This window comes from Biomphalaria glabrata, chromosome 14 (assembly GCF_947242115.1).
Source record: "Biomphalaria glabrata chromosome 14, xgBioGlab47.1, whole genome shotgun sequence".
Classification (NCBI taxonomy): Eukaryota; Metazoa; Mollusca; class Gastropoda; family Planorbidae; genus Biomphalaria; species Biomphalaria glabrata.
The window spans coordinates 4,722,215-4,745,745 of NC_074724.1; the positions used below are offsets into that span (position 1 = coordinate 4,722,215).

General features: G+C 34.9%; 2 protein-coding genes across 3 annotated transcripts; both read left to right on the top strand.

Moving 5' to 3' along the window:
- Positions 1 to 1,494: 1,494 nt before the first annotated feature.
- LOC106071602 (toll-like receptor 4) lies at positions 1,495 to 7,814 on the top strand. The gene is made up of 3 exons (XM_013231743.2): positions 1,495 to 1,643; positions 3,425 to 3,565; positions 4,221 to 7,814. The coding sequence occupies exons 2-3, from the start codon at positions 3,430 to 3,432 to the stop codon at positions 6,857 to 6,859; spliced, it is 2,775 nt and encodes a 924-aa protein (XP_013087197.2). The 5' UTR covers positions 1,495 to 1,643; positions 3,425 to 3,429; the 3' UTR covers positions 6,860 to 7,814.
- Positions 7,815 to 11,239: 3,425 nt separating this feature from the next.
- On the top strand, positions 11,240 to 21,180 carry LOC129922651 (toll-like receptor 4). Of its 2 annotated transcripts, none has more exons than XM_056009332.1 (3): positions 11,240 to 11,369; positions 15,065 to 15,226; positions 17,254 to 21,180. In XM_056009332.1, the coding sequence occupies exons 2-3, from the start codon at positions 15,070 to 15,072 to the stop codon at positions 19,884 to 19,886; spliced, it is 2,790 nt and encodes a 929-aa protein (XP_055865307.1). In that variant the 5' UTR covers positions 11,240 to 11,369; positions 15,065 to 15,069; the 3' UTR covers positions 19,887 to 21,180. The 2 variants fall into 2 exon arrangements, with proteins under 2 accessions (XP_055865307.1, XP_055865308.1); XM_056009333.1 differs by lacking the exon at positions 11,240 to 11,369 and adding an exon at positions 14,440 to 14,574.
- Positions 21,181 to 23,531: the final 2,351 nt, after the last annotated feature.

Genomic DNA, 23,531 nt, shown 5'->3' on the forward strand with positions numbered 1-23,531 from the left:
TGGAGGGCTCTGGCCTGCTTTAACACATCCTTCCATTCAGATCTCTCCTGGGCCTTTCGTCTCCACGCCCTAACCCCAAGCTGCTTCAGATCTGCTTCCACGTCATCTATCCATCGCATTCGGGGTCTGCCTTTGGGTCGCCTGCCTTTTGGTTTTTGCCTGTATACGATTTTCGCCCCTCTGTTGTCTGACATTCTTTCAAGGTGACCTGCCCAACGTAGTCTGTTCTTTTTTATTTCGTTCACTATTGGTGGGTCTTCATATAATTGATATAACTCATGGTTAGTGCGTGTCCTCCACCCTGTTTCATCCTGTATGGCACCATACATTTTCCTAAGGATTTTTCTTTCCCAAGTGTTAAGTAAATTTTCAGATGTCTTTGTCAGTGTCCAGGTCTCACTTCCATACATTGCTGCTGGTCTTATTATAGTTTTGTATATTATTTTCTTGGTTTTACTTGAAATCATTTTGCTGTTAAGTAAATGGTGGGTGCTATAAAATGCCCTGTTGCCTGCTGCTATTCTTTCCTTTATTTCTTTTAGGAGTTTGATTTATCAGGGAGCCCATATATATCAAATAGCTTAAGGTAGTGTAGAATAAATCCAGTCCTGGTACAGCAAATACAATTATACCAAAGGAAATTGATACCATTATACATCTTGTTTTTATAAGATTTCTACCTTTATGTAATAATATGGATTAAGACTATTGCTTAGGAAGAGTTACGATTGTGGAGATTTAAAAGTGGAGATTTTCACGATTAACTAAAGAAACAACAAGGACGCTAACAGAACTTCACTTTGTCCAACAGCATAAAAGCTGCAAATTGAATTTATTTCTACAGTGTTAAAATTTGCAGAAAAATAATCACAAACCCTTTAAAAAAAAAATCTTAGTACATCTACACTTTTGTGTACCGGAGACACCAAACAATGCGTGCTGTTTATAGTTTTTTCCACCACTGAAGAAAATCCCAGACATTCCTCTGTCTTCTTCGTAAAAGTCTACTATATGGAAAGAATTAATTATGTATCAATAAGAAATTAGTATGCATTTATAATGGAAATGTCTTCGACTGCCAAGAATAAGGGAGAATGCAAGAATCTATTTGACCATGTCCAATAGCTGAGACTTTTTTTTGTATTTCTAATAACCAATAAAAACAATAGGCCCTTATAAATTATATTTTTCAGTTTTTCTGTACTCAGTGTTGTTTTCTCCCTATTGATAAGTAACTAGATCGAGTGTAAATGACATCCTGCTTCCATTTTGATGACTAGAATTTTAATCAAATTTTCTATTTTTGTCCATTATGAACAAAAATGTGTATGAAGTGTGTTTGTGGTTATATGTATAAGTATGTTCTAAAGTCTGCAATATGACGCTATAAAAACGTATTTATTTTGCTTAGTTTTTTTTTTTTCGTTTTGTCACCAACTTGTGCACTGTAAAGTTTACATAACTCGAATGGACTTCAACATCTTAACAAAAGCCAAGGCCAAACCCGCTTTCAATTCAACTCTGCAAGTTCCGTGGCCCCTTTATGATTTCACCAAAGACGTCAGCTCCGACTTATTCTCTTATATATGGGTTTGTGGTATACATGCACGGTGCAATCATTTCTGTCTGGAGACGGATGTAAGGTAAGTGTGTAAGTGTTTAATTTAAAAGTAACTGAAAGTGAAAGACAAATTAAATTACAAATATTTTTAACTCTTTCTCTCCGAATCGACGATGCCATCGTTGATTTTGACCTCATTAATTACATTTATGTTTAATGTTTTATACTTGACTTTGAAATATATATAAAAGATCATGCATTTCCCTTTAATTCTAGACCAAATACAACATTTTCTGATGACAAACGACAAAGCTATTGAAACTTAATCATAACAGGGGAGTGAAATAGTAATAAGCAAATGAAGAATTCCTTCAAAACGTGGAAAAATAATTACGGAGAGAAAGAGTTAACACAAAAAAAAAACAACAACACTAAAAACATTACAAATAATTTAAACAAAAAAGCTTACACAAAGTGTCAATGTTTCAATTAGTTTGGATCAGTCATGTAAATATTTTGGTAATAGAACTAGACCAACAACAATATATCTGTGCAATTAGAAATATTTTACCCCGTACCATTTGTTTTTTATTAGTCGCTATTTCATGATTTTAGCTTTCTCAACAGGCTATGATCCTATCACTTATCTGAATATTTGGGAAATTGGGGATGGGGTACGAAAGAAAGGGTTATCAGGGTAGGCTGTAACTGCTGTTTAAAAGCAATTAGAAAAAAAAGAAGCGGGGAAGGTACGACTTGAATTCGAACTCGTGGGTCACGCGTCATCGGGCCAACGTGATTGTTTGTTTCAATTTAGAGCGGCGACCTATAAAGGGGACGAATTCAGCTTATATAACCACTTCAGTTCAGTACAATTTCTTTCCCTTGTTCGAAATACCTCCCCAAAAAATCAATAACCAATAGTTATTTACCTAATTAGTTATTTTTTTTTATCAATTTTTGCTTTGTCAAGTAAAAGAAAAAATTTAGAGTCCGAGAAATAACGTGTTCAAACTTATAGCAGACAGACGGACGGACGGACAGACAGAGTGAGTTGATATAAGCTTTGTAAAAAAAAAAAGTTAGTGCTCGTTCTACAGTAGGGTTTCATTCCTTCAAAATGTATATAAAACATTTTGCTAGTCTTAAACTTTTGGTCAACAAGTTTGGCCTCTATTATTCCTCTTGCAATTAACATCAGGAGAGACGATCTTTTCCCTCTGCGATTTCTCAAGTGTGTCACAAACCACCTCTGTACAGGGGGGTTGCTTTTTGAGTAGTTGTGAAGGTCGTTGTCTAGGATCGCTTCTTTCCCTGAACTAACCGCACCGGCTGACACAGACCCTAGTGACGCCACTTAACGCTACCACAATACTAATTGTACAGAAAATAAATGAGATAATGACATTAATTCAGGAAACAAACAAATGTTTCAATTAAACAAAAAGTTTGACCCATAAAGATCAACATGTTTTCATTGAATTGTTTGCATTGAGGGGGAAATGAATAGAAACAAATAACAAATGATTTGGGAGACAACTCCTTAAAAAATAAAACACAATCTTATCGCATTCGGACTCGCTAACGTCCCTTTCAATTTCTTACTTTTTTTTCTTATCAAAAATGTAAAAGCAGGTAAATCTTCAGGATGCTTCTTTAGAATGGAAGATCATTACATAATAGTCCAAATCTCCTGCAGGACAGATGTGGATGGCGGCGGGTAGAGTTTGAATCTCGGACAGCAGTCCAGAGAGCCACCAATTTAATCTTTCACATAGATCTTACATATGGACATCTAGATACATGCATAGAAAATATGCAGTTATAAAGCATAAATAATTGTTTTTGATGGTACATTTTCAGAAAGAATGGTCAGTAGGAGAAACTCATTGACCCTGTCAGTGTCAGTACTTCTTTTAGAAACAGTTTATTTTATCCTTGGTCGTGATATGAGTACACTCGACAACCTGGGATGGATAAATAACAAAGTTAAAAGGAGATATAGTGAGTACATGTGTTTAGAAATACATTTAAATTTTGAGAGAATCTAAAATTAAGGAAAATAAGTCAATATTATTTCGTTTATCAGAATAATAAAAAACTTATAAAATCTCTCATAATTTGACTTAAAATCAAGTTTTTCTTTGAAAATGTGTGCTGTTTAGGTGCCTTGATAAAGTCACCCTTCTTTTATAACCTCCCTGCTGATATTGCTTCCTTGTAGTGCTGTGCAGGTATCTGGCAGTCTTCTTTGTTTAACGCTACATCAACTTTTTTTTAAAGTATCATATCTATAGATCCAATCCAAGTGCGCCCATGATCCAATCCTATTTTTATATGCTCATAGTCGCTAGCTATGTGTCGCTACTAAAAGTAAATACATAGATGGCTTCCTGGCGCTGGACTGTCGTTCGGTTGCCTCGATGGTCCAGGGTTAATACACTGCCTGTCGTCATCCTCGTCTTCCTGCGGAATATTTAGGCTAGGAAGTGGGTTATCTTCAGCTTCGATGTAAACCACACAATTAACAAACCTACAATTGATAAAGTTAAAAAGTAATATAAAGTTATGCATTTTGCACTGTAAAAAGTATTAATCTAAAACGTAAGGTGATGAGTATTATTAACTAATTATTATTTTGTATATTTATTTGTTGTAGATTTTCAAAACGTTGGATCAAGCCAAGAACAATGGGAAACTCAAATATCAACAGAAAACAGTTTTTATTTTTCAGATCAAGTCATAATTAATCCTCACAATGCAATAGTTCAACCAAAAGATTCACCCTGTAGTTATAACTGTGGCACAGTCAATTGTTCTGGTCTCTCTATCAAGGAGATACAGCCCTCGTGGTTTCCAAATGAAACACAAACTATTCTATTAAATACAAACTTTATAAGCAGATTGAGCAATTCTACATTGTCACATCTAGAAGATTTACTATATCTAGATTTATCAGACAATAAAATTGAATTGATAGAGATACAAGCTTTTGATGGTCTACATAATCTAAAGATTTTAAATCTTTATAATCACAAACTAAAGTTCAGTAACTCCAATGAGTTTCTAAGAATCTTTGAACCGCTCATTAGTTTGGAAGGATTAAATATCTTACAGGACATTGATCTCCCCAAAGTAGAAATGTATTCATTCAAGTTTTTAGAGAAGTTGCCAACTCTTCGAAACTTATCAACAGAATATGATTTAGAAATATTGTCTCTTGGCAAAGAGTTTAGAAAAATGCCAAACTTAACATTCCTGAGGCTGTCTGGCAGTGTTGAAATCATAAATGACTTTTCGTTTACCAATGTAGCTGACTTAATAGAGCTTCATCTAGAAGAACTAGACAACTTACACAACATAAGTCAGGCTGCTTTTTGGCCTTTAACAAAATTAAAAGTACTCAAAATGTACAAGATAGCCATTAGTGCGCAGAATGTGTTTTCTCTTCTTCAACCGTTTGAAAATAGACAAATGACTGAGATCAGTTTACACACTGTTAGCTCTGAGTTCTCTCGCTCTGATCCTCGAGTTGAAGGCTATGTCACATCTACAGACACCAAACATCTATTGAACATCTGTTTGGAAACATTCACTTTAATTAAATGTCGAATCTATTACTTTACGCCTGACGCTTTCCAGTATCTTGACACTTGGAGTAAATGTTTAGTGAATTTGTATATATCTTTTAATCCGATACAGGGAAATAATTTGTGTTTTGAACGACTTCTGAACATGAAAACATTACAACAAGTGACTGTTACAAATGTATTGCGTCCGTGTTTTCAATATGAAAGTTTTCCAAACAGTTTATCAGAAAATCAAGATAAATATGAGAGAAGCCAAGCCTGCTTAAAACAGAATGATGAGAATTCTCTTCATGAGAACAAGCTAACTTCAAAGCAATACAAACTAAACTTGTTTCAAGAAAGTAAAGCTCTATTAGCTCAAGACGATAACTCATGTGCCTTACACGAGATCATAAGAATATCCGAAAGTATCAAATATTTGAATATAAGACGTGCGATTGTTTCCCAACACATGAATTGTAACTTTGTCTTTGATGGTGCACAAAATGTAGAGTATCTGGATATCTCAGATAGTGGGTTGAAATATTTTACTGGTACTCTTCAAGGACCTGTATCACTTAAGACATTAATATTATCAGGGAACGACATAAGTTTGATAAGCAAATCCTATCTAGACACATTTTCTGCTCTAGAAAACTTGGCTCTTGCTAATTGTCAACTAGATCGTGAGTTTATGTCAATTCACAGCGGGAGATTATTTCAAAATCTGACACGCCTACAGCAGCTTGATCTCTCTTCTAATTTACTCAACTATTTATCTACAGAAACGTTTATGTACAACAAACACTTGAAGTGGTTGACTTTAGCACAAAATCAATTTCGAGAGATTCCATTTTCTTTGAAGTACACACCAGAACTTGAAGTCTTAGATCTTCGTCAGAACTCACTCAATACGATTGACATGGCGAGCATTCATCAGCTTGACAAAATTGTGACTAAGTCTGGTCACTTACAACTTTTACTAAGTGGGAATATTTTATCTTGTGGTTGTAACGATCTTCAGTTTTTACACTGGATGAGGTTGACTTCAGTGACGTTTGATCAGAATGGAAACTTCACATGCATTAACCATAAAGGGGACAGAACTTATACTTTAATTTACTCTGAACTTGATGCATTGTGGAGAGACTGTTGGGGCAGTTTTTTCTTATATCTGGCTTTGATAATCTTGTGTCTTTATATGATAGGAATTTCACTAGCTTTTATAATGATTAAAAATAAGAAATTCATTATTTCCTATTTTTCGCAGATTCTAGGCCTTTTTAGAGTACATACAAAACAAGACTACCCTATAGGTGTGTATATTGGCTATTCTGATAGAGATTATTTGTTCCCGTGCACGGATTTGAGAAAATTTATTGAAAGTTCAATTAAGTTAAAGACATTTTTAATTGATCGTGATCTTTTTGCGTCTGTGGATAAAGCCAGTGGGATTGTTGATGCTCTGAACGCCAGTTGGAGAATCCTTCTCGTCTGCAGTGAAAGTTTCTTGAAGGAAGACGATTGGTCAATGTTTACAATGAGGTCAGCTATTTATACACAAAGTTCAGCAAATCCTGCTCGTGTTGTTGTATTAGTTCACAAGGATTGTCTTCTCTTGCTTCCTCCAGCGCTTCTGAGTTCCGTCAATGATGAGAATATTTGTGTTGTGTCGGAGTGGGCGATGAACTACGAAATGATGCAAATGCTGACCACACGTCTGACTTAAAAGATAAGCTATTGCACACATTTTTCTTAATTCGTCTAGATCGGTGATTCTTACAATCACAACTCGGAAACGAAATTTCTGTTTACACCTTCCATGAAATATTCGCAGAAGTCTGATGCATGGCTCATCCCCAATGGCCCACCTACTTATTTCATGAGCAAATAACGACACGATCTATTGAGTGTCTCTTTCAACTTTTAAACTTGTTCAATGTTGAGAAGTATAACACTGGACAACGTTGTTTTTTAAAGAAGGAACAAAAACTGTTATGTACTGAATGCATTGGTACAAGTGTCTATGTTGTAACGTACTTATTAACTTTTTCGATAACTAAATTAATAATCAACATCTAGCTCACACTTCTTCACGATAAATAAACAAAAATAATTCTCAAAAACCGTTTTTTTTAATGTGGAGAAATGTTTGCACAAAGATTAAATAATATCTGTTTATTGATATACTCTTTGTATGTCTCTCAAACCATCTCTCTCTCTAACTCTTTCTCTATTTCTCTCTACTTCTCTCTCTCTTTCTCTCTCTGACTCTCTAACTCGTTATCTGTCTCTCTAGTTCTCCATAACTCTCTCTCTGACTCTCATACTCTCTCTAACTCTCTGTCTCTCTAATTCTCTAAATCTCTCTATGTATAAATATACTCTCCCTTATTCTCTCTCTCTCTCTAACTTTCTCTCTCTCTCTCTCTCTCTTCTTTTCTAATAAGATATTTACTGACACTGTCAAACAAATGAATTGTTTAAATTAGTTCAATTTTTTCTTGCATTACATCATTCTATAAAAGTTGTCAATTATCACTTAATGTTATATCATTATGAGTACTCATGTGCATAGATAGATAGATAGATAGATAGATAGATAGATAGATAGATAGATAGATAGATAGATAGATAGATAGATAGATAGATAGATAGATAGATAGATAGATAGATAGATAGATAAATGGTGATTGTTGATCAAATTAAAGGCTTATTTATTAAATAATTTTAATTATGACATTAAATGTTTATTTCAATCTGCACACATAAAAGGAAATCCCTTAACTCTAGAGGGACACAGGCCCAACAGGATCACGATACTACAAGGAAATGCTATAAAGAGTAGAAAATGAAGTTATTTCAATGTACTTATTCAATGTGTAGGCTACCTATTTAAAGTATCGCCTACATAACGAATGAAATCTTTTCAGGTGTACAGCTTACACCTTACAAGTATAATGGTTTTAAATCACATGACTTTCCAAGTGTTAAATTTAGAAACGGGAAATTCCCACAGCAAACACTCGCATAAACAAGACCTGTAATAACATAAGTACTATACAATGCTTTATGCATGATAAATTCAGGATGCAGTTTGTATAACAGTAAAAGTAAAACAAACTTTCCCTTTCAGAACTTGCGAGCTATAACTCTATAGGGCAGACAAGGGCGCCCTAAAAATCTCTAAAATTAAAATTCAAGTCTTTATCGAGATTTGAACCCAGGACCCTGTGTTGGATTTTTTGCCGTTCTTTTAAATACATCAGCTGCGTATAGTTCGTCCATCGCGGTTCGATGATGGCCACTTTTGGGATCCATGGGGGCTGTGGGCTTTGCACTGGGGTTTTGTGCCTTCTCTTGTGGCTGGTGAGGCCTGTGTGAGCCCGGAATGTTCGACTCAACACTGGGGAGGTTATTCCAGCTTGTGTCATTGGCCTTTTTTTTTTCTTTTGCCAAAGCTGTTCTTAGCTGTGTAGTGTTGTTTACTAGTTTAGTTAGAGAGTATGCTAGCTTTGGTAGATAGATATATCGTGAATTGTTTTTTAGCGACGGTAAAAGTAGTGACGTAGTCAGACACACGAATGACGTAGCAGAATAGACGAACATGGAGAACAATATGGCGAAAGCTTAGAAGAATGTTAGATTAGTACTAGAGATACATAACAAGCGACGGATTAGAAGACGAGACAGATGTCTCAAGTGTTACAGTAGTAGAAAGTCTTGATCAAGTTTATATTGTTAACTCTTTCTCTCCGTAATTATTTACCATATTCTGGTGGAATCAACGCTGGTATCGTCATTTAGGAGAGAAAGAGTTAAAATATAATGTTCTTTGGCTAATGCAGAATAGTTAATGTAATAATAGCAGTGAAGTGACACAAGATACTAGTCAGAACAGTAGAGAGGAGGAAACTGATGTGTGGATGACATCGTACCGACCATAAATAATGTTCAGGCTTTCTACCAGATGAAGGAGGCCAGCTATTCAAAGGTACAAAAATCATTAATAAGTAAAGTTAAAAACGCTGAAAATCTTTAACAGGAATATATTTACTTATTCACAGGGATGGAAACCTGTAATAACAACAGAAATTCATTATGATATAAACCAACTGTCTCTCTCTCTACCCAAGGCTAAATCACAGTCACGCCCACACACATACACACACACACACACACTAACACATTGGCCTATCTTAACCACTGGAAGGTAAGTATGCAAGGTTCCCCTTTTCAGACCGAGCAGGGCGTCATGTTTCCAGCACAACGACCAAGCGCCTGTACTTTCCCCAACTAGAGTGTGGTGGTCTGGCCCTAAGGATCCCGAAATTTAAAATCCATGTCTTCACCGAGATTTGAACCCAGTGTCCTAGGTTTGGATTTCGTGCTTTTCAAAGCCAAGCGCCTACCCACTCAGCCACCGCGTCACACTGAAAATGTGCACAACTTCAGGGTGAACTCAAACGTGAGCTCATAACACAATCTTCATTCATTTAGAAAAATAAACAAACAAGTTGACCATATATGGCATGTGCATTCTGCATTCCCGATTCAAATAATATAAAGACTATTTGTTGGCTCAAGTGTTCGTTCTTGCCAATATAAAACGTGTCCATGTTTACATTACCTGCCGGGACAAAAGCCAAAGCCTCTTTCATTTCAAATCTGAAAATTTCACGCTTTCAAAACTTTTTTTTTAATTTCTTGCTTACTCCCCGGATGTGCCAAATAAATCTGGGTTTACTTTTTCTTTAATTTACGCTTTAAAGCAGTGATTCCCAAAGTGGTCTATATAGACCCCAGGGGTCTACGAAGATTTCCAAGGGGTCTACGAAAGTGAAAAAGTAAATTGGGGGTCTATGAGATGTCCATGGGGGTCTATGACTTTAATTTTCACACCCCATTAATGTAACTATATAAATAATTTGTACCTTAGTTATAAATATTTATCCCTTTATTCAAAAGTAAAATAGTTGTATTTAATTTCAATAATAATCTAATTTTAATTTTGTCTACATGTAGGTAATGTTTAACAAAAAAGAAATCTTGATTTTACAGCGTTGATTATTTATTTCCTTGTTAAATAAGCGGTTGTCCAAGAGCCTTTTTAAGACCATTTGAAACCATATACACTGAAGCATTATTTGAGACGATGCCACCCTGATGAAAAGATAAAACTGAAACAAAAATTCGAAAACTCAAAGATAATGTTCAGAATAGACCCATAAAATCTTTCTTCAACATCATATAGGCCTAGAAAAGATGGTGGTTTGTGAGCGTCTTAGAAGATCTCTTTACCTAAAGCCAAATACGAAAACAAACACTATAGATAAAACATAGATTTTACCAGGCCTTGAAGTAGTTTTAAAAACTGTTTTACACAAACCTTCATCTGATATTATGAAACGAATTTCTTTTAGTAACACTAAAGTTCAAGGGCACATCAGTGGGATGAGCATTAAAGCTGCAAACTGCCTAATGGTCTTCAGCTCCATATTTTTTTCCCAGGGCTGACCCACGAAACCTTTCCCATGTTTGGGTGTATAGCAGCAAAGTAGCAGAGGTTTGAATTCTATTTTCTTTCGGCCATGTGGGCTACAAGCCAAGGCTAATGAGTCCCTCCTGCCCGAAGCTTACTTGTTTAGGCGCCAGTAACTCACCTTTGCCTCTTCTCCTGTTAGTGAAAACAGTTTCGCAGGCCCAATATTTGAGGCAAACGTGAAAGATCAAGAAATACACGAGAAACTCTTTGCGAAAACTTTTATGAAACAATATCTGTAGAAACGGGTGATGAACATGCAAAAAAAAAAAAAAAAAAAAAAACATTTCCAATGTGTATGGTGATTCCAGCAATACATATTAATTGTTAATTTAATTGGTTTAAATTTGAATTATATCTGTAAAAAAAGATAGATCTCTCTAACTTATGATGTAGCTTTACATTATTTTTCCACTCTTTGACACTGCAGTTAGAAATTAGTTTACTTAGTTTATGAATGTGCAAAAATGCAATATAAGTTAAGCAGGGGGTCTACCGAAAACCAGAAAACATGGCAAGGGGTCTACGAGACAAAAAAGTTTGGGAACCATTGCTTTAAAGTTTTATAAAGACGATGCAATAACAAAGCATTTGTATTAAGAAGCTGATAGACATAAGGAAAGTAGTTTACGCTTTCATTTTCTATAGTGAAGGTGCAATAACTAAGCATTTATATTAAGAGGCAGGTAGACATAAGGTAAGTGGATATATTTAAAAAGTGAATTAGTGAAATAATAAGTGAAAATAAAATGACTTATCCGATTAAAAAAAAAATAGTACAGGTTATTTTCATAAACGACGGGGTTTTCATTGCACTTTTTTAAAGACGTTCTGTCAATTGTGTTTGAAGAGAGAGATGTGTCGTATTTTCTCCACAATCATTTGGAGGTGCCGTTAATATAGCTCAATCTACTATGACACAATAAAGGCTTGATAAAGAATTATATAGGGGCGCTAACTCCGACTCTCTCTCTCTCTCTCTCTCTCTCTCTCTCTCTCTTGGCTTTCAAACCTGGGGTTCTAGGTTCGAATCTCGGTGAAGACTGGGATTTTGAATTTCGGAATTTTTAGTGTGCCCTGAGTGTACCCAACTCTAATGGATACCTGACTTCACTTAGAGTAATTAGAGGCGCTTGGTCGTTGTGCTGGCCATATGACACCCTGCTCATTAACCGTTGGCCAAAGAAACAGATGACCTTAACATAACCTGCCTTGTAGACCGCAATGTCTGAAAGGGGAGCTTTACTTCAAGATTCAAATTTCGTTCAAGGAAGGATAAAAACATTTAGGCATGTGATACATTGTCTCATTTAGACACATGGTCAATACAAACTGGATATTGCGTCCCATGATCGATAGAAACTTGATATTGCGTCCCATGATCAATAGAAACTTGATATTGCGTCCCATGATCAATAGAAACTTGATATTGCGTCCCATGATCAATGGAAACTTAATATTGCGTCCCATGATCGATAGAAACTTGATATTGCGTCCCATGATCAATAGAAACTTGATATTGCGTCCCATGATCAATAGAAACTTGATATTGCGTCCCATGATCAATAGAAACTTGATATTGCGTCCCATGATCAATAGAAACATGATATTGCGTCCCATGATCAATAGAAACTTGATATTGCGTCCCATGATCAATAGAAACTTGATATTGCGTCCCATGATCAATAGAAACTTGATATTGCGTCCCATGTTCAATAGAAACTTGATATTGCGTCCCATGATCAATAGAAACTTGATATTGCGTCCCATGATCAATGGAAACTTAATATTGCGTCCCATGATCAATAGAAACTTGATATTGCATCCCATGATCAATAGAAACTTGATATTGCGTCCCATGATCAATAGAAACTTGATATTGCGTCCCATGATCAATAGAATCTTGATATTGCGTCCCATGATCAATAGAAACTTGATATTGCGTCCCATGATCAATGGAAACTTAATATTGCGTCCCATGATCAATAGAAACTTGATATTGCGTCCCAGGATCAATAGAAACTTGATATTGCGTCCCATGATCAATAGAAACATGATATTGCGTCCCATGATCAATAGAAACTTGATATTGCGTCCCATGATCAATAGAAACTTGATATTGCGTCCCATGATCAATAGAAACTTGATATTGCGTCCCATGATCAATAGAAACTTGATATTGCGTCCCATGATCAATAGAATCTTGATATTGCGTCCCAGGATCAATAGAAACTTGATATTGCGTCCCATGATCAATAGAAACTTGATATTGCGTCCCATGATCAATAGAAACTTGATATTGCGTCCCATGATCAATAGAAACTTGATATTGCGTCCCATGATCAATAGAATCTTGATATTGCGTCCCAGGATCAATAGAAACTTGATATTGCGTCCCATGATCAATAGAAACTTGATATTGCGTCCCATGATCAATAGAAACTTGATATTGCGTCCCATGATCAATAGAAACTTGATATTGCGTCCCATGATCAATAGAAACTTGATATTGCGTCCCATGATCAATAGAAACTTGATATTGCGTCCCATGATCAATAGAAACTTGATATTGCGTCCCATGATCAATGGAAACTTGATATTGCGTCCCATGATCAATAGAAACTAGATATTGTGTCCCAACATTGATACTTACTTGGTATTGTGTTACAATATTGATACAAACTTGATTTTGAGACGCATGATTGATAAAAACCTGATACTGTTTCAAGTGATTAAACTAAATATTGTATCAAGAGATTAATGCAAACTTGATATTGTGACTTACGATTTATACACACTTGATTTTTTGCCTTAATTTTTTTTTTTAAAACCTTATATTGTGTCTTAAAATTTACAGAAACTACATAGCAATATTACTTGCATATCGATAGTTTAGTTCTTTTGTTTTAGCAAGACAGATAATTAAATAAATAAAAACAGTGCAATAATATGTATTTAGTAAATTAACTAACGGAGACTGCTCTCTAGTTAATTACAGATAGCTTAAGACTATTTGGAGGATCTGAAAAAAAATAAATTGTGTACTCAGCTCTGATTACCTTTAGAAAAGAAAATCTAATGAAAGCAAACAAGAGTGCTTCTCAATCTGGACAATGTTTACCTAATGCTCCGCGATGTCTGATTGTGTTCAACGAACTAGTAGGCCGGCAGGTGAATTAAACTCTTTAAACAATAAAAACATACAGCATAAAAAATAATTTTAAAAAAGAAAAGCATATACGAAATGTTGTTGTATTAATTAGTTTGGATCTTTCATGTAATTAGGATGCTATAAGATCTAGATCTGGGTGTGGCAAAATATGTAGGTCACAGTCACAGCTGGGGTTGCGCATCCAAGGGAAATACTGCATTCCTCTCTAATCTTCGGATTCGAAGACAAGCCTTATTATTATTAGATCTAGACCAACAACAATGATCCTATCACTTGTCTGGACTAGTTCGAAATTGGAAATGGGAGAAAAGAAAGAAAGGGATATCTGGGTCACGTCTGGGTGGATCTTTACGAAATCGTCTTATAAAGCACTTATTTAAAAAAAAAAAAAAAAGGGTGAAAACTACCTGAATTCGAACTCAAGCTTCTTCAAGCCGACGTTTTAACCACTCTGCTAGTGTGTTTCGTATGAAATTATAAGGTTGTACAGCTAAATATTGTTTATTTTTAACTTATTTTAAAGCGGTGACCTTTAATAAAGACAAATTCAACTTATATTCGAGATACCAAACAAAATAATTAATTACCAATAGTTAATTAACTAAATGGTTATTTTTATTGATTCTTGTGTGTCAGGTAAAAGAGATAGTTGTGCGAAATTTCAGCTTGACCCGAGATTGGTTGTCGGAGAATTAACATGGACAAACTTTTTACCAGACAGACAGAGAGAGTGAGTTGATAATGTTTTTTTTTTTGTTTGTTTTGTTTTTGTTTTTTTAAATAAGCAAAGTGCTCTGTCAAATACTCAGAATTTGTGAAGTGTTCCGTTAAGGAAAAAGTTTGGGTAACAATGGCTTAAAATAAGTTTGTGCTGGGAAGCGTGGTCGAGAGGCCAAGTACGCTTGGCTACCTAGAAGGGGGCTCGAGGTTCGACACCCGACTCGGGCAGAGTTGTGATCCCCTAAAGGCAGCACGGAAAACCAACTCCTAGATACCCCCTCCCCTCCACTGGTCCACAAATGAGATTGGACCAAAGCGCTCTGAGCATGCTGTAAGCATGAAAGTAGCGCTATATAAAAGCTATAATAATAATGATAATAAGTGTTTAGGGAGACAACTCATTTAAAATTGTAATTTTAATATATAAAACCTCGATTATCTCCTTTTCTTTTTATTATTATTTAAATATTTTTTTTTTTAAATGTAACGTACCTTTTCAGACAGAATGATCAACAGACGGAACTCACTGACCCTGTCAGTGTCAGTACTCATTGTGCTGACAGTTTATTTTATCCTTGATTACAATGTGAAAAAAATCTTCAACCAGGGACGGACAAATCTATCACAAAATCTCCACAGAGTTATAAGACAAAAAATTTACAGTAAGTATGTGTCATGCTAAATTTTGTATAACTCTGAACTTTTATATTCAATGTTCTGTAGTATGTATTTCTATTCACATTTAAAATATCTGTTTGGTTGGATCTGTAAAATAAATTAATTAATCTTCAAATACAAAAACAAAATTTAATAAAATACTCAGAAAGACACAAAGATAAAGACACATTCCTCGTCCCATATGCTAGGACAAATTTTTACAAATACTCCTTCTTCCCTAGTGCTATTAGAGCATGGAATGGGTTGCCTGAGCTAGCCAGGAAAACCACTGACTTGGCAGAATTTAAGTCATTGGTTAATATGCATGACTAAATGCATGACGCTTAGGACGTAATCATCTTCTTTTTTGAAGTAACGTCTGTATTATATAAGATAAGAAGATAAGATAAGATAAGATAAAGGGTGAATTTATATTTACCTGTAAAGTAATAGCAATATTTATTATTATAATATCAACCATGCATGGTCCAAGATAAATGTTTATACATATATTCATGGAATTAAGACGTTACTATATACAATAAAATCCTTACGTCCGTGTCCCATGGTTGATACATATCAACTTTTATAATAAAGTAATAATTAGAAAAGTCTTAATTGTCCTTGACCCAGTTTGTATGACTAAAACTGTTATCAATACATAACAATACCTTGTTAGGGACTTCCGGGATAAACCAAAGAAGTTTCCAACTGACTCAATAATATCTGAGCTTCAAACAAAGAATATTCAGAACATTTGATTCTGCAGTGCTACTAAATGTATAACACTATTGGTCTTTAACGCTCATCAATATTCCATTTTATCTCTACATTAAAGAGAAAGGTATGAAAAATAGGTCACACTGCTGTAGAATAATAAACTGGTACAAAAAAATAACTTCACAGTTTTAGTTAAACATTCCCCTTCTCCTCACCTTCACTTAGGCCTATCCCCTTACTCTGTTGGACCGCTGGGGCACCACACAAGATCTGTTCACAGTGTTTCTTCATTCCTCTCTGTTTTTTGCCTCTTTCAATGACAGGCCCGTCCATTCTCTTACGTTCATCACTTTCTCTGTCTGCCTGTTTTTCTTTTTCCTGGTATTGCTCTGAAGGAAGGTCTTTGCGAGCCCCGAGGACATTGTGATTTGTGATTATGGCCATACAGTTTAAGTTTACCTTTTTTATTATAGTAGTTAGCAGGTCATTGTGGGGTCGTGAGACTTACATTAGAACATTCGATTTTTTTTTAAACTAATTAAATTTCTAAGGGAACAACAGACTTTATGTGTCTGCTTTTGTGATCGGTCATTTCAATCTTTTTGGTGATGATGAAATAATAAAATCGTAACACAGATTTAATGTTGACATTTTTTTTTTAAGTTTTCTTTATCACTGTTTATGTTTATTTACTACTTCCTCTTTAAAACGTATTTAAAAATCTAAATTAAATCAAGTAACTGTTTTTTTTACAATGCATCTGTTCAAATCAGAACTTCATAAAACCTGGAACCAGGAACCTGGACAGCTGAATTCAAAAACGTCTACGACGATTGTCCTTAAAATTTAACAGTTGGTGTATATCGCTGAGAAAATAATTACTAGCTCGTTGGCCACCCAGGGAAAACTCTAGTATGACCGTTATAAGTTTTCATAGTAAAAATAAATAAATGTAAATTAGGCTGGAGAAGTCTCACTAGGTCTAGAGCCAACATGGTGTAGTCAGCCTTCTCACAGTTATTAGGCCTATGCCATAAATGAGTAAATTTAAAGTTTCATAATTATTTTAGGTAAATCTAATATAGATTACATCATAATTCTAGATCTAGAAATAGATTTAGACTAGGTCTTATGAGTTCTAAATCAGAACTTTTGTTCTAGTGTCACAGATTCGATACCCGAATTAAACCAACAATTTTTTTTTATTGTAAAATTATTTTATTGTATTTAAGGCACAATAATGTGGTATTGTCTTTTTAGAAAATATATATTTAAAAATGTTTCAATTGTTTATTTTTTTTTGTTGTTTTAGATTCTCAAAACCTCGAATCGGGCCAAGTGAAAGCTACTAGAATATCAAAAGAAAACCAATTTTATTTATGTGAAAACATGGTTAATCCACACAATGCAATAGTTCAACCAAAAGATTCACCCTGTGGTTATATCTGTGGCACAGTCAACTGTTCTGGTCTCTCTATCAAGGAGATACAACCCTCCTGGTTTCCAAATGAAACACAAACTATTCTTTTAAATACAAACTTTATTAGCAGATTGAACAATTCCACATTTTCACATCTAACGAATTTGATAAATTTAGATCTATCAAACAATAACATTGAATTAATAGAGACATGCGCTTTTAAAGGTCTACACAATCTAAAGACATTAAACCTTTATAATCATAAACTTAAGTTTGATAACTCAGATGAGTTTTTAAAAATCTTTGAACCGCTGACTAGTTTGGAAGAATTGGATATTCTACAGGACTATCTCCACTACAAAGACGAAATGTGTTCTTTCAGATTTTTGGAGAAGCTGCCAACTCTTCAAAAATTATCAATGGAATATGATTTAGAAACTTTATATTTTGGCGAGGCATTTAGAAAAATGTCAAACCTAACATTTTTGCGGCTTTACGGAAAGGTTCAAATCATAGACGATTCTTCATTTATAAATGTATCTGGATTGATTGAACTTCACCTGGAATCATTAGACAACGTATACAATATTAGTCATAATGCTTTTTTACCTTTAACAAAATTAAAAGTACTAATAATTTCTAGGTTATTAATGAGCACACAATTTGTGTTTTCCCTGTTAGAACCGTTTAAAGACAGAAATATGACTGAGATCAGTTTATATAATGTAAACAACATTCACACTCGCACTGATCCCAGGGTTGAAGGATATGTCACTTATAAGGACACCAAATATCTTTTAAACATTTGCTTGGAAACATTGACTTTAATGCAAGTTCACATTTATTATTTCACTTTGGACGCTTTTCGGTATCTTGACACTTGGAATAGATGTTTAGTGAATCTGTATATTTCTAAAAACTCACTACTCGGAAGTGAATTGATCTTAAATCGCCTACTGACAATCAAAACTTTACAAAGAGTCACAATTACAGAAGTTTTTCGTCCATGTTTTCAATTCGAAAATTTTCCTCGAAGCTCTTTGAGTATTCAAGTTAAAGGTAAAAGCCAATCCTGCTCCAAAGAAAATGATAAACTTTCACTTCAGGAGAGTATGTTTACAACCAAGGACTACAAATTAAGCAATTTTTCAGAAGAAAATGTTTCTCTAAAAACGGAACAAGATAGCTCGTGTGGGTTACATCAGATTATAAGAATATCTGAAAGTTTAAAATATTTAAATTTTAGAGGCACAGTTGGAGGCCAGTATATGTTTTGTAACTTTGTCTTTCATGGTGCTCAAAACGTGGAGTATCTAGATATCTCGGATGGTGGGTTCAAAAATTTTACAGGTTCAGTTGTAGGAATGGAGTCAATTAAGACCGTGATATTATCAGGAAATGACGTCAGTTTAATAAGCAAATCCTATCTTGACACAGCTCCTGCTTTAGAAAACTTAGCTCTTGCTAATTGTCAGCTAGATCGTGAGTTTATGTCAATTCACAGCGGGAGATTGTTTCAAAATCTGACACGCCTACAGCAGCTTGATCTCTCTTCTAATTTACTCAACTATTTATCTACAGACACGTTTATGTACAACAAACATTTGAAGTGGTTGACTTTAGCACAAAATCAGTTTCGGGAAATTCCATTTTCTTTGAAGTACACAGCAGAACTTGAAGTCTTAGATCTACGTGAGAACTCACTCAATACGATTGACATGGCGAGCATTCATCAACTTGACAAAATTGTGACAAAGTCAGGTCACTTACAACTTTTACTAAGTGGGAATGTTTTATCCTGTGGTTGTAACGATCTTCAGTTTTTACACTGGATGAGGTTGACTTTAGTGACGTTTGATCAGAATGGAAACTTCACTTGCATTAACAATAGAGGGGAGAGAACTTATACTTTAATTTACCCTGAACTTGATGCATTGTGGAGAGACTGTTGGGGCAGTTTTTTCTTATATCTGGCTTTGATAATCTTGTGTCTTTATATGATAGGAATTTCTCTAGCTTTTATAATGATTAAGAATAAGAAATTTATTATTACCTATTTTTCGCAGATTCTAGGCCTTTTTAGAGTACATACGAAACAAGACTACCCTATAGGTGTATATATTGGCTATTCTGATAGAGATTATCAGTTTCCGTGTAAAGAATTACGGATTTTTATTGAACGTTCGCTGAAATGTGATACATTTTTAATTGACCGTGATCTTATTGCGTCTGTGGATAAAGCCAGTGGGATTGTTGACGCTCTGAATGCCAGTTGGAGAATTCTTCTCGTCTGCAGCAAAAGTTTCTTGAAGGAAGACGATTGGTCAATGTTTACAATGAGGTCAGCTATTTATACACAAAGTTCAGCTAATCCTGCGCGTGTTGTTGTGTTAGTTCACAAAGATTGTCTTCCCTTACTTCCTACAGCGCTTCTGAGCTCAGTCAATGATGAGAATATTTGTGTTGTGTCGGAGTGGGCAATGAACTACGAGATGATGCAAATGTTGACCACACGATTAGCTTGAAATTGTAAAAATAAAAAACAACATATTTTACTTATTATGTTATTGAAAGTAAGCGGAGTTAGAGGGAACGATTTTCCTGGTGATTTCGCCCCTTTCGAGGGGATAAAAAATTAGATCTATAATTAAAACAAGTGCATTATATTTTTGAAGAAAGATGTTTCCATTTCTTATTTATGTATATATTTTCGTACCTATAGCCATTATTTGTGTTTTATTAAATCAAAGACAAAATATCTACAAAGAAGAAGGAAACAAAGCAACGATGGTTTATAGTAAAAGATCATATATTTTTATTTATTTACAGATCTCTATCCCTAAGTCCTGCATTTATACTCAGAGTCTAGTTCTTAAGTCCTGCCTTTGAAGCCAGAGTCTATTCCTGTGTTAATTTGTTCTTCCTACCTTTATACCCAGAATCTAGTTCCTAGGTTAATTTGTTATTCCTGCCTTTAAAGACTGAGTTCCTTAATTAACTCTTTCAACACTAGCTGCACACTTCCCAGAGTTGTTTTATCATAGGGTAGGAGTCAGAGGCAAGGGTGTGTAAGATATGAGACTGTTTTGTTGTCACAGATTAATAATAAATTACTGTAGACGTTACTAATTAATAAAATAAATTACTGTAAACGTTATTAATTAATAATGATAATAACGAGACTGTCTTTATCAAGGTAGACATATATAACTATCTTTTTATTTCCGTCCGATCCTTTGCTTTCGCTCAAAACATAATCAACAAACAATGACGTAATATCATATAATATTAGCACAGAGACAGTAAGTATGTCTATTTATTTATTTCTTGTGAGCTGAGTTCTAACAAGTGTTATCCAGGGGAGGATAAAAAGTGTAGCCAGTGCTCAGTTCCTCAGGCCGAGTGCTGACCTGGTGCTGGTCAGGAGCACTGAATAAAGGGATATACTCATGTTCTCGTTTTGTGTCTTGATACAGATCACAGGATAAGGAGTAAGCCTGCTGGCTACATATGTCTCGATTGTTATTACCTAGTTATATATATATATATATATATATATATATATATTCGTCCATCGTGAATTGATGATGACAAGATTTGTCATCCAGGGGGGACTGAGGGCTTTCCACTGGGGTTTTGTGCCTTTTCACCTCATGTGAATGGTGAGACCTATGTGAGCCCGGGCCTCACACTGGGCAGATTATTCCAGCTAAACCTAGATTTATATCACTTCTGCAAACCCCCTGGTGCTTTTAGTAGTATTTTGTGCAGTGTAATTGTTTTTTATTACTCTTATTACAATATAGTATGCTGCTTATGTGGGATCGTCTTGTTTGTCAATAAATCCTATTACTTCTTTACTCCTGTGTTGATAGTTGCTTTAGACTTTATACTAAATTACCTTAAATTAGCCGGTATCATCTCGTTAATTTATACCCTCAGAATCCAACCTCTAATTGAGCCTTGTTTAAATACTATAGGACCAACATCCACAGCATTTAAATTTTGGGGTTCATCTATGCCATATAAAATCACCCGTCTAAATCCCGCACATGTTATTAGGGAGCACAATCAAAATTCCTTACTGTCAGATCTACGTTCTTCTTCTTCGTGCTTATTATGTTGGAAAACATTGAACTCAAAAGATGTTAAAGTGGGAAAGAAAAAACCTCAAGGCATTTTAAATCTATTACCCGCCAATCCGCTGGTAGTAGAATATAATTTAAGAATCATTTATTCAGCAATGTTTCATTTTATGCACTTCCAATATGTCATTATTGTGCAAACATTTAATTAAAAGGAATAGTCTCTCTTTTTTAAGACCTTAATTGAGAGATTAACCCGTTCGAAAACGATCAACAAGATTAATCATTCATTAACATCAGATAAACCAGGTTCACATTAAACCATTTCTTTTCAATCACCAGCTCCTTCAATATATATATTTATATTAACAATGTAGTAATAATAATAAGATTCATATACGTATCTCCGAATAATGTGGCATCATGTCGGCAGTCGGACTAACAACAGAATACTATCGGCTAAGCAGGGCCGGCCTTAGGCCACTGCAGCCTATGCGGTCGCAGTGGGCCCCGCGCTTTCATAATCCCCGCGCTAATTCTAAGTATACATTATTAAATTAAGCCATTATAACGTATAAATAACAGGGTTTTTCGCGACCTCCTGATTTTCCAGGGCCTCCAGGAAATCTCATGAAAAGGCAAAATATACGATAAAGTCCTGAACTTTTTTTTAATTTATTCAAATCTCCTGAAGAATAGACGAAATTGACATTTCGTGGTGCCAATAAATAAAAAGTGGCATTGCGAGCTTTCATTTGATAAAAATGTATTGCAAAAACGAAAGTAGGCCTATTTTCTAATTGAAAAAAAAAAATTTTGACATTATGCTTATCCTTACCCAGACTAGGCCCCGCGCGATCCGTTTCGCATTGGGCCCCGCAAATGCTAGGGCCGGCCCTGCGGCTAAGCTTTCAATAGGTACACGTGTCTTCTTTTAGTATTGCCAGATAGGTTGACGATAGATTTTAGCTCATATCTTCTGATATTCTTGCTGAAAATATTGAAAGCTGCCTTTCTACCTTAGTGGACCACTACGAGGGGCCGATTATGAGTTTGCGTTTCAACACAAACTTTCTTTGTAACCTTGTTTTAAATCGTTTTGCCACTGGTTTACCCTGAACGACACTTGTGTAATGCAATACTTTGATATGTCGTGACTCCACATATTTCAATATAATAGAATCTAACAGGGGATCTTGAAACGTTTACCAGGAAGAATTTGTTTCTTAGCGGAAATTCCCGAATTTCTAACAACCAGCATTAGTAACGCTCCAACACATACGCTGCCTCCATAGACACCATAGACAGACAACTTCATTGCACTCAATCGTGACCAAACAATTTGAAACTGTTTTGTGTCAAGTCAGTGACCTCACAAAGCATGATACCACGTGACAGGCTAAGCCTCGTCTGAAATACGTTACATTATCCAGAGGCGTATCTTAGAAATAGAATGAAGGGTAATGGGGCAAGAAACGTCTTGCTGTTGTCGTTTTCTAAACAAATGTAAAGAAATTAATAGCCCAAGTTAAATAGCTATAGCTCAAGACGCTTTAAAACAAAAACTTAGCTGATATAAAACATAATTTTAAAAATACTTTAAAATAAACACAAAACAAAGCTTATATTAAGTGTATCAATTTTTTTGGATTAGTCATGTCATTAAATGTGTGATAAGCCTCTAACAACAATCTATAGAAGGACTAATTCAGCTTATACCGCCATTTCAGTCAATTACTATTTCTTTCATTTGTTTGAGATAATAATAATAATTATAATAATCTTTATTGTCCGTATGGAAATTTGTCTTACAATTTGTGCATTACACCAAAGAAAAAACATTATAGAAATACCAAACAAAGTAATGTATTACCAATAGTTAATTAACTAATTGGTTAATTTCTTTTTATTGATTCTTGTGTTGTCATGTAAAAGAAATAACGTGTACTAACTTTTGGCCAGACCGACAGACAGAAAGACTGAGTTGATATAAGTTTGTGGTCGAGAGGCTAAGTGCGCTTGAACTTGGCTTGGCTTGGCTACCTAGAAGGGGGCTCGAGGTTCGACACCCGACTCGGGCAGAGT

Coding starts and splice junctions, on each gene's coding strand:
- LOC106071602 (XM_013231743.2), top strand. CDS start 3,430: ATGGTCAGTAGGAGAAACTCATTGACCCTGTCAGTGTCAGTACTTCTT. Junction 3,566..4,220: donor CAAAGTTAAAAGGAGATATA/GTGAGTACATGT, acceptor TATTTGTTGTAG/ATTTTCAAAACGTTGGATCA.
- LOC129922651 (XM_056009332.1), top strand. CDS start 15,070: ATGATCAACAGACGGAACTCACTGACCCTGTCAGTGTCAGTACTCATT. Junction 15,227..17,253: donor TATAAGACAAAAAATTTACA/GTAAGTATGTGT, acceptor TTGTTGTTTTAG/ATTCTCAAAACCTCGAATCG.